Source organism: Sardina pilchardus, chromosome 20 (genome assembly GCF_963854185.1).
Source record: "Sardina pilchardus chromosome 20, fSarPil1.1, whole genome shotgun sequence".
NCBI classification, from domain to species: domain Eukaryota; kingdom Metazoa; phylum Chordata; class Actinopteri; order Clupeiformes; family Clupeidae; genus Sardina; species Sardina pilchardus.
In genome coordinates, this window is record NC_085013.1 from 2279206 (window position 1) to 2294760 (window position 15555).

General features: G+C 46.3%; 1 protein-coding gene across 1 annotated transcript in view; it reads right to left on the reverse strand.

Annotated features, from left to right (window-relative positions):
• Positions 1-9744: 9744 nt before the first annotated feature.
• LOC134068182 (uncharacterized) overlaps positions 9745-15555 on the reverse strand; it is an 89328-nt gene continuing 83517 nt past the window's right edge. Inside the window, exons 6-7 of the mRNA XM_062523749.1 lie at positions 12309-12482; positions 9745-12111 (exon numbers count right to left, since the gene is read on the reverse strand). Coding sequence (XP_062379733.1) covers positions 12057-12111; positions 12309-12482 — 229 coding nt within the window. The 3' untranslated portion in view covers positions 9745-12056. The remainder of the gene's footprint in view (positions 12112-12308; positions 12483-15555) is intronic.

The following is a 15555-nucleotide window of genomic DNA, read 5'->3' on the forward strand; positions in this document are numbered from 1 at the left end:
ATTCATGTTTTTAAAGCTTTATTTGTTATGAAAATATGATGATGAGGACTCCAACGAATTCTTTCTCAAACGTTGAGACTGCATCTTAAACAGCACAATGTTCCCGGGGGAGAATTGTTTTCTATTAACACGTAGTCCTATGTTTACTGTGTAGTTCCATGTCAAATCAGCCTAGAAAAACGCCAGGTTTCATTTTCAGTTGGTCTTATAACTTGAGAGGAGACACGTTTTAAATGGGAAAATTACCAGAAATCTTAGTCACTTTTAAACATGAAGCTAGCAGGCGAGAAGCTAATGGTCTAATCCGATTCAATGATCTATGCTAGGCTGAAGCTAAAAGTTGTATCGCCAGACTCACAGAATGGCTGGATGAGCGGGAACAAGGTAAATATCGATTGTTTTGCTCGAGGGGAGGTGGAAAATGAGCGTATTTCCAAAAATGGCGGAATATCCCTTTAAGGCCTATTTTAGATTAATGGTTAAAACATAATTTCAAGTACATAATTCGGTGTATTTGGTATCCTTTTCAAGTTCAAGGTATTAGGAATTTCTGCTTCTTTTTGAATACGAGAAGTAAAATATAGCCTTTCCATTCCATTCAAATAGCTACCAGAGTCAATGCCTTGTAAAAGTAGTAATTACTTTTTAAGATATGAGTACCTTAACATGGCCTCCAAAAAGGCAAGGGCAAAAAGACAATGAAAACAATAGATTTTAGTTATGGAACCTAAACATTGTGTAGACAAACTTTGAAGAAAATCCGAGTCGGTGCTGCAACCATTTTCCTGGATTTTGTCTGATTTGACACGGAATGACCCTATAGGATAAATGTAATTGTAGAATAGTTGTGTATGTCTAGGCTACCTATTACGCCTACGTTTCCCCAGCCTTTTGACAATAAAACGCTGTTACATGTGTAGCGCCCCCTAGCGTGTCTAGCTATAGTGTGGAGTGCGCTCCCCGAATTCCTATGCTGGCGAGAGATCTCTCTCTCTAAGGTTAACTAATGCTATAATTGTTTTTAACTAAATGTATTCAAATGTCTTAAATTAAATTAAACTTTTACACTAGCATCACTATTTTAATCTTTTAAAATAGCTACCCACATTACCAGTGTAATAAACAACCAATGAAATATCATGTAAATCAGTATCACTGTAAATGTTAAATAAGGCTACAGTTAACTTTTTAACCATTAAGTTCTATCAAAACATCAATATCAAAATACCCAATGACATTCAAGAATATGCAAGAGAAATACTTTTAACTATTTACTGAAAATTGGTCAGCAATATACACATAAATTCTTTTCAGTTTCAGTTTCTTTGCATTCATTTAAACAGTTCAATCCAAACACAAATCTTTCCAACACAGTTTCAGTTTCACTCCTAAAACTAAGGCGGCATTTAACTAAATAAATGAAGTGGAATGGGTACCCAACCAGTTGTCATGTGTTACAGCCATTTCGTGCCTTTCACTGAATTTATTATTTTGGTTTGAAATATGGTCATTTTGTTATATGAAATGGTTTTATGGTTTTATGGTTTTGAACTACATTTCCCTGCTTGACGTTACCTGCCATCTTTGATGTGACACTAGAGGGTCAAAGGGTATATGACGGGAGGCACGGTGTTAGTTGTAGGCCGACGGATAATGGGAGTTGGGTGAAATCACACTGTTTTGACCACTCTCTAGTTTACTATTGCTTTAGAAACAGTTTTTTCGTTAAGATTACATCAGTGGACTAATTTACAACAACTATTCTTTCATGATTATGATTTCGAACACGGACAATAAATGAATTTGCAACGTAAACCTAGAGGTGCGTTAATCCAACCTGGCTCTTAATTGTTCACGGCTCGTGGAACTTGGACTCTTTTAAATGGACACTACAAAGTCAAAACAGTAAAGGATTAATGGATTTCGTTTTCTGGATTTTGGCGAAAGACACATCTTAAGTTTGGAAACTGGAATGGAAGAAAATCTGTGAGTAATACGAAGTTTAAGTAACGTCGGGCCGCCGCGTCCGACAAAGTTTGGCTTGTTGCGTGCAGGGAACAAAGGAAACGTTTAATGAAGTTTATGTCTCTCTGAATGTTGATTGCACTCTGAACAAAAAGATTTAAAGATGTTGGAGCAAAGCGAAGAGCAAGACGAAAGCGAAGAGCAAAACGAAAACGAACCAAAAGAAGTGGATGATGAGGAGGCAATGATCGAAAGAGAAAGGGAACTTCTTAAATTAATTGGAACCCGTAGAGGAAAGCTGGGTGTTCTAACGTGGAAACGCAATGAAATAGATGCTCTAATTGAAGCGGGTGATACAAAAGATGAAGTCGAACAACAAATTGGGGATTTTATTCATTATGTGGTGGAGTTTGAGAAAATACATGAACGTGTCCAATCTCTATTGCCTGATGATGACCGAGAGCACGATCATACAAACTGGTATAAGCCGAAAATATCGCAGATTGGGGCGTTTTTGGCCGGTGTGGAGTTTTTCCTAGGAGCCGATGAGGTAGAACCAGACAAACATGAGGAAGAACCAGACAAACGTGAGGAAGAAACTCAAGACCCACAAGGTGCTTGTGCTGATTCTGTTTCGCCACACGACAGCGTTTCTCAGGCCGCAATAAAGGCTTCAAGTAAAGTCTCAAGTCGGGGCAGCAAAGCCTCTGATGCGCTCTCAGAAGCGCGAGTCGGACGTGCTGTGTTAGTTGTGCGCTCGCAGTCTGTGGATAAGCAGTTTGAGCTTGATATGGAAAAGTTGCAAATAAAATTGAGAAAAGAAAAACTTCAACTTCAAACTAAAATAGCTGAGGCAGAAGCTAAAATTAAAGCGCTCTCTGAAGATGACATTTCGCTTGCAACTCCGTCAACGGAATATGTTATTCCAACAACGACACGAAAGCGTCCCACAAAGCAAAGAATATTTCCCAAATATACCCAAACTGAGGTCAAACCAAAATTGCAAAGCTCGTTCCTAACTCAAACAAAAATGCCCATTCGAAGCATGATGAAAGAACCACATAAAGAAATTCCCTGCTCAAATGACGATTCCCTGGTTGCCGTTATGAAAAAGCAAAATGAAATCACAGAACAGCTTTTAAAACAACAAGCGCTTTTGTCACGGCCAAAATGGCCTACCCCTATTACAGGAATCAGATCCTCCGGGATACAGACAACACACAGAAACAGTAATACAATACAATATTTATTGACAATTATATATAAAAATATAACACTGTTAAGCACAGGGGAAGGCAGTTGTTAAAAGGCACCAGGGGGCAGACACACCCACCAACATTCCACTATTTCCACTATTAGGCCCTCCATTTAAATAATTCATTATCAAAGGCATATAGGCTAATCTCATAAAATACCCACACAATATGCACGTCAATAGAAACCACACATAGGGAATACAAATTCATCCAATCACAGCACAGCACAACACAGCAACCAGTAATCATAAAAGTGACAATTCACACACCAAAGAGGAGGCTTTAACAGTCAAAATGTCAAATGGTGGGAGGATGACAATACAACCCCCTAGAGGCCAGGTCCTCTCCCCGCTCAACGGTGCTGAATGAAGGAATGGTCCAGTACTGGTCGGGCAGCCCCCCTCTGACCAGTACAGAAGTAAACACAAGTCACGATACGCAGAACTCACGCATACACTCGCCAATCGTATCAATCGGCTCCCGTACACTGGCAGGCCGGCTCCAGTAACCTGGGGATTCCCCCGAAGCGACGTGGTGACGCAGTGGACGCGTCGGCTCCGCCCCCAGGGGATTCCGGCTGCAAGGAACACAAACGCAGCACCTCAGACACTCGGACCAGCACAGCGGCGTGGGAGAATCATGCAAAGTTATTTGTATCACACAGTAGAAGGAAAACTTCCCTTTGACGAAGCACTTGAGAGCGTTGTATGGATTTCCTCATCGCCAGCCCGGCCTCCGCGGGATCAGCTGCTGATGGCGTTGTGTTTAAGTGGATTCCGTGGCCTAGTCCAGCGCCGGCAGCTACAACATAATCAGGAAATCAACACACGGGAGGCAGACGATCTGGAGCTAGGCAAGTTATCACAAAGGTATCGCTGCAAACTCAAACGTCCCTTTCGGGTGTACTTAGCCATCGAGTAGACCAGCCGCCTGTAGATCGCCTAGCTTCTCGTCCATGCTTCCGTGTCGTGCCTCCGTCCGGATCTCTGTCCCCCATCAGTCTAGATCGCCTGTTTTAAAGGGGAGAACAACCTATCGTAGCCCTGCGCCCATTAGAAGTCCACCCAGTTAACTATTAAGTCATTATGGGTGCAATAGGCAACAGGTATAGAAAGTCCCAGCCCACCGTAGTCCGTGGCAACAAGCCAACACAATACCTGTCCATCCGTGTTCGTGCACAGTATCGAATCAAAAAGTCCCATCCAGCAAAATGAGCGTGAACAATGCATACATAAATGACACTTGACAATACATCCATTTAATGACACTTGACATTCCTCCCCCCTTAATCAATGGTCGTCCCGACCATTGAACTAATGCCCCAAACCTTACAGGGGGTACTACCATGTTAGCCCTAGTGTAACGCCTTTGTTTGGCCAGAGCAGTCAGTTGACATTTCCCTCCCCCCTTAATCAGTGGTCGTCCCGACCACTGAACTAATACCCAAACCTTTCAGGGGGTACTCCCATGTTAGCCCTAGTGGAGCGCCTTGGTTCGGCCCCAGCAGTCAATTCCACATTCCCAAAGTCAGGGCCTGGGTCCCCCCTACCTGGGTCAGGGAACATAGGCTCAGGTTCGCCCTGCCCTGCTTGAGTCTGGGGAGAGCCTGTGTGCCCTGAATCATTACTCAGCCCAATTGGCCAAAAACCCACCCCCTTACCAGAATCTCTCCTGCCTGAGTCTCCATCCTTCCCCTTGCTAGTCCAAGTTCCCGGGCAGGGGCGCAGATTATTTCGGTGAAGGGTCCGAATGGGCCCCTCCTTGCCCTCAGGCCGCACCATATAGACAGGCTGTTCAGGGTTGAGCTGGGAGAAGACTACCCACGGTTCCGGGACCCAAAAGGGCCCCAGCTTCCCCTTCGCACGCCTTCGGAAGTTCTTACACAACACCCTCTCTCCGGGCAGCAGGGGATGGGCCCTGGCCCTCCGGTTATAGCGGCGTTGGTCCCATTCTTGGCGACGTTGGCTCTGGCCCTGAACCTGCCTGTAGGCCGCCACCAACTGTGCTTGATGGTACTGCACCCAGTCATCCATTGAACCCTGGGCTTGGGGCAGGGAGACCCCCAAAGCAGCGTCAAGGGGTAATCTGGCATGGCGTCCGAACAGGACATAAAAAGGGGCTAGCCCGGTGGAGCTATGCGGAGTGTTGTTATATGCCTGTAATAAATATGGAAGCTTTTCCATCCAGTGCCCCTGACCCTCCTGGTCTAAGGTGTTTAACAAGCCCAGGAGGGTCTGATTAAATCGTTCACATGCTCCATTACCCTGTGGGTGGTATGGGGTAGTGCGGCTCTTGGTACACCCATAAAGTCGGCAAAGCTGCTGCATGACCTCTGATTGGAAAGCTCCCCCCTGATCAGTCAGGATACGCTCCGGGCACCCAAAAACCTGGATAACATTCCTCCAAAGGACCCTCACTGTAGTCTGGGCTGACTGGTCCTTGGTAGGGATGGCTATGGCGTATCTAGAAAACAAATCAGTGATGACTAGAATATAAGGGTGAGAGTCATTTGACCGCCCCAATGAGAGGTAGTCCATTGCCAAAATTTCAAAAGGGTAATGACTCACCACGGAGTGAAGTGGAGCCTTGGCTTCTTTTCCAGCCCGTCCCAGCACACACTGCTGGCATTCGTCTTCCCAACGTCCTGAATCCCCCGCCATGCCCTTCCAAAAGACCCGAGACCTAAGGGCCTGCATCATTCGGGCCCCTCGTGCATGGCCAAAGGCCTGGTGGTAGGAGGTCCACACTGCGTGCCGTTCCTGGGCTGGAATGACCACTGGGGACACGAGTTGCCCAGTGGCTGGATCTTGGCTCTGTCGAACCAGTACCCCATTGTGAAGGTGCAGGCGTTCTCACTCTCCTAAGAGCCGCCGTCCATCTGGTGCAAGACACCACGGGTCCAGTTGTTGAGCTTGTTTCCCTTCCCCCTTCCACTACCGTATCTTCTTCAAGTCTGGATCCCTCCCTTGGGAGCTAATCCAGTCAGCCTCAAAGCCATTCCCCCCTGCAGAGATTTCGGTGTCCGTTCTGTTCAAGGGACCTGGGTGGGTCTCCACTTCAACCGCGTTGCTGCCAGCTGTAGTGGGCAAACGTGACAACGCATCTGCATTCTGATTAGCTGATCCAGGCCTGTAACACAGCTGGAAGTCAAAGCTGGCCAGCTGGGCCGCCCACCCCTGTTCTGTGGCACCCAGCGTGGCTGTCTGCAAATGGGTCAAAGGCCGGTTATCAGTGTAAACTTTAAAGGTGGCCCCATACAGGTAATCTTTAAATTTTTCTGTCACTGCCCATTTTAAAGCGAGCAGCTCTAATTTAAAGGAACTATAGTTCTTATCATTCCTCTCTGCAGGATGAAGGCTGCGGCTACCATAGGCGACAACCCGCTCCCTTCCTTCCTGCACCTGGGCCAGCACAGCACCCAGCCCTTGAAGGCTGGCGTCCGTGTACAGACGGAAGGGCGCATCAAAGTCTGCATACGCTAGGACCGGGGCCTGGATGAGTAACTCCTTGAGCTTGTCGAAGGCAGCTTGGCAGGCTGTGGTCCAGGTTATGGGTGCGGCCTTGGCGCCCGTTGTACCCTGTAGTAGGCCGTTCAATGGCCCGGCTACCTTGGAGAACCCCGGGACAAATCGGCGGTAGTATCCCGCAAATCCTAAAAACGAACGCACCTCTTTTACGGTGGTAGGGGCAGGCCACTCCCGCACCGCCGCCGTCTTCTCAGGGTCCACGGCCACCCCCTGCTGACTCACTATGTGGCCCAAGTACCTCACCTCCCGTTGGAACAATTGGCACTTCTGTGGGTGTAATTTCAGGCCGTGATGGTCCAATCGTTAAAACACCTGCTCAAGATGCCGCAGGTGGCTGTTGAAATCAGGTGAGTATACAATAATATCGTCCAAGTAAATCAGCAGGAAGTCGTTCACCCGCTCCCCCAGACACCTCTGCATCAGGCGCTGGAAGGTAGCGGGCGCGTTACAAAGGCCAAATGGCATTTGCTCCCACTGATAGAGGCCCATCGGTGTTACGAAAGCCGTTTTCTCTTTGTCCCGGGGGTCGACCTCCACCTGCCAATAGCCACTGGCCAAGTCGAGCGTTGAATACCACGAAGCCTTCTTCAGCCCAGTCAGGGACTCCTCGATGCGGGGAAGGGGAAACGAGTCCTTGTGGGTGACGCTGTTGAGCTTGCGGTAGTCAACGCAGAACCGCCAGGAGCTATCTTTTTTTCTCACCAATACTACAGGGGCAGCCCAGGGACTAGAGCTCTCAGTGACGACGCCACTGGCCAACATCCCCTGCAGTAGGGTGCGCAGTTCTGCATAAAGGCTCGGTGGGACTGGCCTGTGGCGCTCCCGTACTGGGGGAGCGTCCCCAGTTGGGATCGAGTGCAGCACGGCAGTGGTCCGCCCATAATCTTCTTCATGGGCAGCAAAGATGTGAGTCCATTTCCGAAGAAGGCTCGTCAGCTGTCTTTGTTGATCTTCAGTTAATCCCTCCCCCTCCAGGGCCAACGCAGGATGGTCGTCCACCTCTTCAGCCTTCACTGGGCAGATATCCACCTCCACTTCATCTTCCCCTCTATACCGGAGGACCAGAAGTTTTGGGCCTTGCACATCTATGGGATCTATCAGAACCACTCTGGCCAGGGGCTTGCGGGTGGGTAGCTCCACAGGGTATGGGTGGGGGTTACATACCCGGAGAGGCAGCTTACCTCCTTGCATCTGGACAACCGCTCGACCTATCCTCCACTCCCGCTCTTCACCCCCTGGGTCCTCCACAACCACACAGCAGTCAGGGTGGCCTGCAGCTTGGGGAACCTGAGCCCAAACTATGGTTTCTGTCTGGGGTGCCAGAGTCACCGGGGCCTGTGGGTGCAATCGAGCCGTTCCCTGAAAGTCCATGGGAAGTCTGGTGGAGTGCACACGCCTGCACACTTGGAAAGCCTTCTCCCACACCTCTCCTGCTACTCTAGGGATTGTTGACTTGAATGCAGTCAGGCCAGGGTGCCCATCCTGAAAAAGTCCCTCCCAGCAGTGGCTTATAACATTCATCCCCAATATCCCATAATCTGACTGGAGGCAGTTATCCTCCACTATCACTACCCCCTTGGCAGGCACCCTCACTCCCCCCACCTCAAAGTTCAGTATCGCGTAACCCACATATGGTAACTTCAGTCCATTAGCAGCCTTTAAAGACAGCCACGGAATCTCTTTAGCCCCGTGGACCTCTTCTTGCTGCATATAACGCTGGAATAGAGACTGGCTGAACAAAGTTACTTGTGATCCCGTGTCTAAAATACAGGGAATTACTCTCCCCTGCACAGTGACTTCAACTTTAGGGCACTGGCCAATCAATACGGGCTTTAGGGGGATTTCTGTTTGAGTCCCCTCCTCGGCCACTTGCCCGACAGTGGTCGAGGCGGTCAAAAATCCTGGGATTGTGGTTGCCGCTGCGGGCACTCTCTCTGCATGTGCCCAGGCCGATTGCAGCGCAAGCAGATAGGCCTGCCTTGGTCGTCCCATCTTGGGCCCCTTTCCAGACGGCGTCGTGAGTGTGGGTCTGCATTACTCCACCTAGGTGGGTTTACGTGCTCAGGCTGTGGTTGGCGAGGCTGGTTTGCTCTGAATTGCTGACGTATTTCCCCCAGGATGCCATCTTTAAGGGTCAGCATCTGTTCCTTAACCTCAGCCAACACTTCAGCTTTCAGAGTCTTCTTGACCTCTTGCCACTCTTCGGCTGATCGAGATGGGGTAGAGGCTGGGGTGGGTGCCCGAGGAGGCACATAGGTTCGTCTGGTAGTAGCCTCCTCTGCATCGCGATCTTGCTCTTGCTCTACTGCTCTCGCCTCCTTGCTCACCTGTGCGAATGTCAGGGCCGGGTTTCGCCGTAGTAGCTTCTGCAGTTCCAGTTGCACCGGTCCAGGGCGGAGGCCAGCCACCAGCTGAGACCGCAGCATCTCGTCATCATCGTCTCTGCCGTCAGGTCTTGGCTCCTTAGCACGCCACCTAGCAAAACATTCACGCAGCCGTAAAATAAATCCCCCCACCTCTTCCCCTGCCTGTTGTTTGCAAGTGAAGAAACGGGCACGGAGCTGGACAGCTGTAGCTCGTTCTCCATAGAGGCTCTCTAAAGCATCAAAGATCTTAGATGGGGAGTCTCGGCTTGTAGGGGTTAGCAGCAAAATTTCTCGCCTTGCCTCTCCTTGGAGAGCACTCAATACAAAATCTACCTGTTGGGTTTGGGTTAAATTCTGAGCTCGAACAAAGATTTCAATTTGTGTGCGCCAATCCATAAAACATAGGTCTGTGTCCTTATTACTAAACTTGGGCACCCAGGGTCCCCCCAAGAACCAAGGCATCATCATGACATTCCCAGCCCCCGCGGGAGCTGCGTTACCCTCATCTGTCATATTGTCTGTACCGTGGAGGATGCTGCCCGACTACGCCAAAATGTCACGGCCAAAATGGCCTACCCCTATTACAGGAATCAGATCCTCCGGGATACAGACAACACACAGAAACAGTAATACAATACAATATTTATTGACAATTATATATAAAAATATAACACTGTTAAGCACAGGGGAAGGCAGTTGTTAAAAGGCACCAGGGGGCAGACACACCCACCAACATTCCACTATTTCCACTATTAGGCCCTCCATTTAAATAATTCATTATCAAAGGCATATAGGCTAATCTCATAAAATACCCACACAATATGCACGTCAATAGAAACCACACATAGGGAATACAAATTCATCCAATCACAGCACAGCACAACACAGCAACCAGTAATCATAAAAGTGACAATTCACACACCAAAGAGGAGGCTTTAACAGTCAAAATGTCAAATGGTGGGAGGATGACAATACAACCCCCTAGAGGCCAGGTCCTCTCCCCGCTCAACGGTGCTGAATGAAGGAATGGTCCAGTACTGGTCGGGCAGCCCCCCTCTGACCAGTACAGAAGTAAACACAAGTCACGATACGCAGAACTCACGCATACACTCGCCAATCGTATCAATCGGCTCCCGTACACTGGCAGGCCGGCTCCAGTAACCTGGGGATTCCCCCGAAGCGACGTGGTGACGCAGTGGACGCGTCGGCTCCGCCCCCAGGGGATTCCGGCTGCAAGGAACACAAACGCAGCACCTCAGACACTCGGACCAGCACAGCGGCGTGGGAGAATCATGCAAAGTTATTTGTATCACACAGTAGAAGGAAAACTTCCCTTTGACGAAGCACTTGAGAGCGTTGTATGGATTTCCTCATCGCCAGCCCGGCCTCCGCGGGATCAGCTGCTGATGGCGTTGTGTTTAAGTGGATTCCGTGGCCTAGTCCAGCGCCGGCAGCTACAACATAATCAGGAAATCAACACACGGGAGGCAGACGATCTGGAGCTAGGCAAGTTATCACAAAGGTATCGCTGCAAACTCAAACGTCCCTTTCGGGTGTACTTAGCCATCGAGTAGACCAGCCGCCTGTAGATCGCCTAGCTTCTCGTCCATGCTTCCGTGTCGTGCCTCCGTCCGGATCTCTGTCCCCCATCAGTCTAGATCGCCTGTTATAAAGGGGAGAACAACCTATCGTAGCCCTGCGCCCATTAGAAGTCCACCCAGTTAACTATTAAGTCATTATGGGTGCAATAGGCAACAGGTATAGAAAGTCCCAGCCCACCTTAGTCCGTGGCAACAAGCCAACACAATACCTGTCCATCCGTGTTCGTGCACAGTATCGAATCAAAAAGTCCCGTCCAGCAAAATGAGCGTGAACAATGCATACATAAATGACACTTGACAATACATCCATTTAATGACACTTGACACTTTCACAACTTCCACAGAGACAAATTTCTATTTTTCATGGAGATCCTCGAGTTTAAATCGTTCATCAAATCCTTTGAACAATTGATTGAAACTAAAACTGAAAACATGCAGCAAAGGCTTTACTATCTGGAACAAAACACCAGCGGAAAAGCAAAGAATCTAGTGCGCAGTTGTTTTCATTTGCCACCAGAAGAGGGGTTTAATGAAGCTAAATCCCAACTCGAATGGCATTTTGGAAATGAAATCAAAATAGCATCTGCATTTCTGGACAAAGCACTAAAATGGCTTGCCATAAAAGCAGAAGACGCGTCTGGTCTGAGGTCATATGTCATATTCCTGAAAAGCTGTCATAATACAATGCAAGAGATGGATTATGTATCAGACCTCGAAACACCAACCAACTTAAAGATTCTTGTGTCAAAATTGCCATTCAAGCTTCGTGTCATGTTGGATCCAATCTTTGGAGAAGTTCAGACTCCACTGAGCAAAATAACAGAATCAAGGCAAAGCAAAACTTTCTTAAAATCTAATAAAGGAAGTAATTTTGCTACAGCTGTTTTACCAATGTCAACACCTGGGCAGAAAAAAGTGCAATTGCAAACAAACAAACAACCTGCAAATAAAAGTGATTCAAATGCGAACTCAAAGACTTGCATGTTCTGTGCTAAAAATCATCTTATGGATGTTTGTGAAACATTTCAAGCCAAACCAAATAAAGAAAAAGTGGAGTTTTTGAAGGCTAAGGGAATGTGTTTTGGATGCCTGGAAAGAGGGCATTTAAGTAAAGATTGCCAAAGGAGGATGTCTTGCAATGTGTGTAAGAAAAGCCATCCGACTGTTCTGCACATACAATTCCAAAGCAATAAGGAGCCTATCAATCCTGATGCAGTTCTCTCTCTGGCAACTGGTTGTCATACTGGGGCCGGCAAGAGAGAGTGTGCTTTATCAATTGTGCCTGTCAAGGTAAAGCTGGAAAAAGGAACAAAGTGCATTAACACCTATGCCTTCTTGGATTCAGGAAGCTCGGCAACCTTTTGTACGGAGGAGCTGGCCAAACATCTTCACGCCCCTGGAAGGAAGACCGAGATCTTGTTAAAAACAATGGGCCAAGAAAAGCCTGTAACCAGCTATCAAATATCTGGCTTGGAAGTTGCTGCATTAGACAGCAACATATTTCTCACATTACCCGATGTCTTTACGCAAAAAGCCATTCCCGTGACACACAATAACATTCCCAAACTTGCAGACATAAGAAAATGGCCGTACCTCAAGGAGGTTGACATCACCCCTATTGATGCTGACATTGGGTTGCTGATAGGCGTCAATGCTCCGAGAGCCCTAGAACCCTGGAGCGTGATCAACAGCATAGGTAGTGGGCCTTGCGCTGTGAAAACTCTGCTCGGCTGGGTCATTAATGGCCCACTTGGCTCTGATGGAAACCTAAACGAAACATATGTTCATGTAAACAGAACTTCAATTGGAACTTGGAAAACCTGTTGATAAAACAATATAATCATGACTTCATGGAACAACACTGTGACGAAAAGAATGAATTGTCAGAAGAGGATTGATCAAAGGAATTAAGAACACTGGATCTGAGCAAAGGTAGATAGCCTACAGTTATGAATAGGCTACAAGTAGGAGCGGCGCGTCAGCACAAGAGGAGGTTGAGAGTGAGACCTCATCTCCTCCACACCCTAGTACTTCCATCACCTCAGGTTCGTGAAATAGCTTTGAATCAATGGTCTGTATTACGAGCTTGGTGCCTCTGTACCTCGCTAACTTTAAGACACTTCATTTGAATAACAAAGAGGTTAACTTTCTCACGTAGGCTATCCTACCGGCCCTGTATGAATAACGTTCTTCACAATTTGTTTTCCATGAACTAATGCCTACTACAGTTTTTTTCAATCGCTAACAAGCGTTTGTCCATTCAGTTGACACATTTTCAAAACTCTAAACACAGCCTCTCACCTGCAAAACACAATTGGCTGAATGGATCATTTTCCTCTCAAAAGCACATCCCATGTTCTTACAACACATTTTGTTACATATACACTAACTCGTCATTTCTCTGCACACACTAACTTTACCAAAACACTGGAAACCTGACTCAAAATGAACTTATTTTGTCAAAGAATGAAGCTTGTTTTCACTTCACAAGATACATGCAGTCAATCAGAGTACACTAGGTTTCAAAATACTGGCTACTGTTCACATTACAAAAACGGCATAGACTTTTATGTTTCAGTTTTACAGGTATTTGCATGCAAAACATGCAATCCAGCATTTTTACACTAAATTTCTCGGTTGGGAACTGTATGTCCAGATGTAATGTTCGCATTCAAATGCATTCCAGTAAAAAGCAATTTTTTTTTTTTTTACTGTTCACTAGGCCTAAAGGAGGTGCAGTATAAATACTGTTTACAGTAGACTATGATAGAACAGAAAACGTTTTACAGCATTGCAGTGAACAAAATATCCATGATACAAAAGAGCATTCTGAACAAAAAACAACAGCAAAAAGCCCAGATAAAAAGGGGGTGAACAAAGAAAAAGCACAATATTACTGTGTCTAATCTCTGCTCCTCTCAGTGCTCCTGCACCTCTCACTGCATCTCTCACTGGGCCTGCTCTTCTCCCTGGGCCCCTTACTCTTACTCTTCCTCGTCCAGACATTACGGTATTTGTCTTATTCAGTTTCTGCTTCCAAAAACATCACCTCCTCTTTTCACTGTGCAAGTGTCAATGTAATAGAGAGCAATAACCCCTGCCACTGAGTCTAAGATAGACTGGAATCAGCTGTGGTTGGCCCAATTTACCCAACATAAATCATCTGTGTGTCAATTATTCGATTGTTTGTTTATTATCACCTGAGATATATTGCTTTTGAATTGATAACATTGCAGAAACAGAGGTTTTTATACTGTATCTAAGGTTTGGAATACTGTGTTAACTATTGTGGGATGTTGTGTGTTAACATTCGAAAATAATACAAAAACGATCCATTATTTTGTTGGGAGGTATAGTTTGTCTGTTAAGAAAATGTAAGCATTGTGAAAATGTATTCACTGACTGCATACTGTGTGAAAACAACATGAAATGTGTGAATGGTATGGCCACAAAAGACCAATGCTGTGCTAACTGTGTTTAGAGTTTTGAAAATGTGTCAACTGAATGGACAAACGCTTGTTAGCGATTGAAAAAAACTGTAATACAGTTCTACTAATACAGTAGGATACAACAGGATTTTAAACTCTGCTACCAGGTAGAGGCCTAAACAGAGCCTAGCTCTTCCAGTCATAAGCAAACATCGATTTCCATGCAAACTGAAAATTGGACGAGGAGTTGTGTTGTATTAATCAATTTACAGTTAGCGATTAGAGTGGCACCTGAAAATGATGAATTCATTATTCATTAATCAAAAAATGTTTGGGTGTGAGGTCTCTGTTAAATGACGATTTTTTTTAGCTTTATTTGTTATGAAAATATGATGATGAGGACCACAACGAATGGCCTTCCTATCCTTCTCAAACTACGTTGAAACTGCAACTGAAAAGAACAGACACATTGTTTATTGTTTGCTTATGTGCTGTGACTGTCTCAGACAAAGCAGTAAGGGCAAGCAGACCTTTCATTCATGTGAGTAGAATTTATACATAATATAGGAATTGAAATGATTCAGAATTACACAATTATTTATGCAAGAACTTCAGGATGGTGAAAAGCCAAAATAACAAACAAACAAACAAACTCTGAATATTTTAAGTGGAACTAATTAACTTGAAAAGAAAAGACAAAATCAACACCAGAAATTAACCTGACTCCTTTACTAATGAAATGAATGATGATAAACAAAATATATACAGAACTCTAGTCAAAGCATCAGTTAAACACATCTTGCTGATGGAATTGTTGTAACTACATTGACTCTTTCAGGGCAGCTGTGGCCTACTGGTTAGGGTTTCGGGCTTGTGCCCGGAGGGTTGCCGGTTCGATCCCCGACCAGTCCACGGCTGAAATGCCCTTGAGCAAGGCACCTAACTACTCACTGCTCCCCGAGCTCCGCTGGTTGGGCAGGCAGCTCAGAGCTCACTGCTCCGGGTTAATGTGTGATTCACTTCACTGTGTGTTGTGTGTGTACACTAAATCTGTAAAATTGGGTTAAATGCAGAGAAACGAATTTCCCTCACGGCATCAAAAAAGTATATATTCGATTCGCCCTGTTTGCAGAAAAAGCCACTTTGCAGCAGCACAAAGCACATTGGCCAAGAATTCTTTTGACTGGAATGTAAGAAGCATGTGACCACGGGACATACTGTGTTCCCCAAACAGTGCAGGTACTGTTGTTACCGTAGTGCCACTTATTCCCATGTTCTTCAAACCAGTTTACTTCAGCAACAAGATGTTCAGCCACTGTAACAGAATCCTCCCTCAAGACATAGACCAGTACAGATGGTACGGGTTGAGAACGCTCCTTTCTTTCCCGCACATCGGGACTCCCGAAGCATCG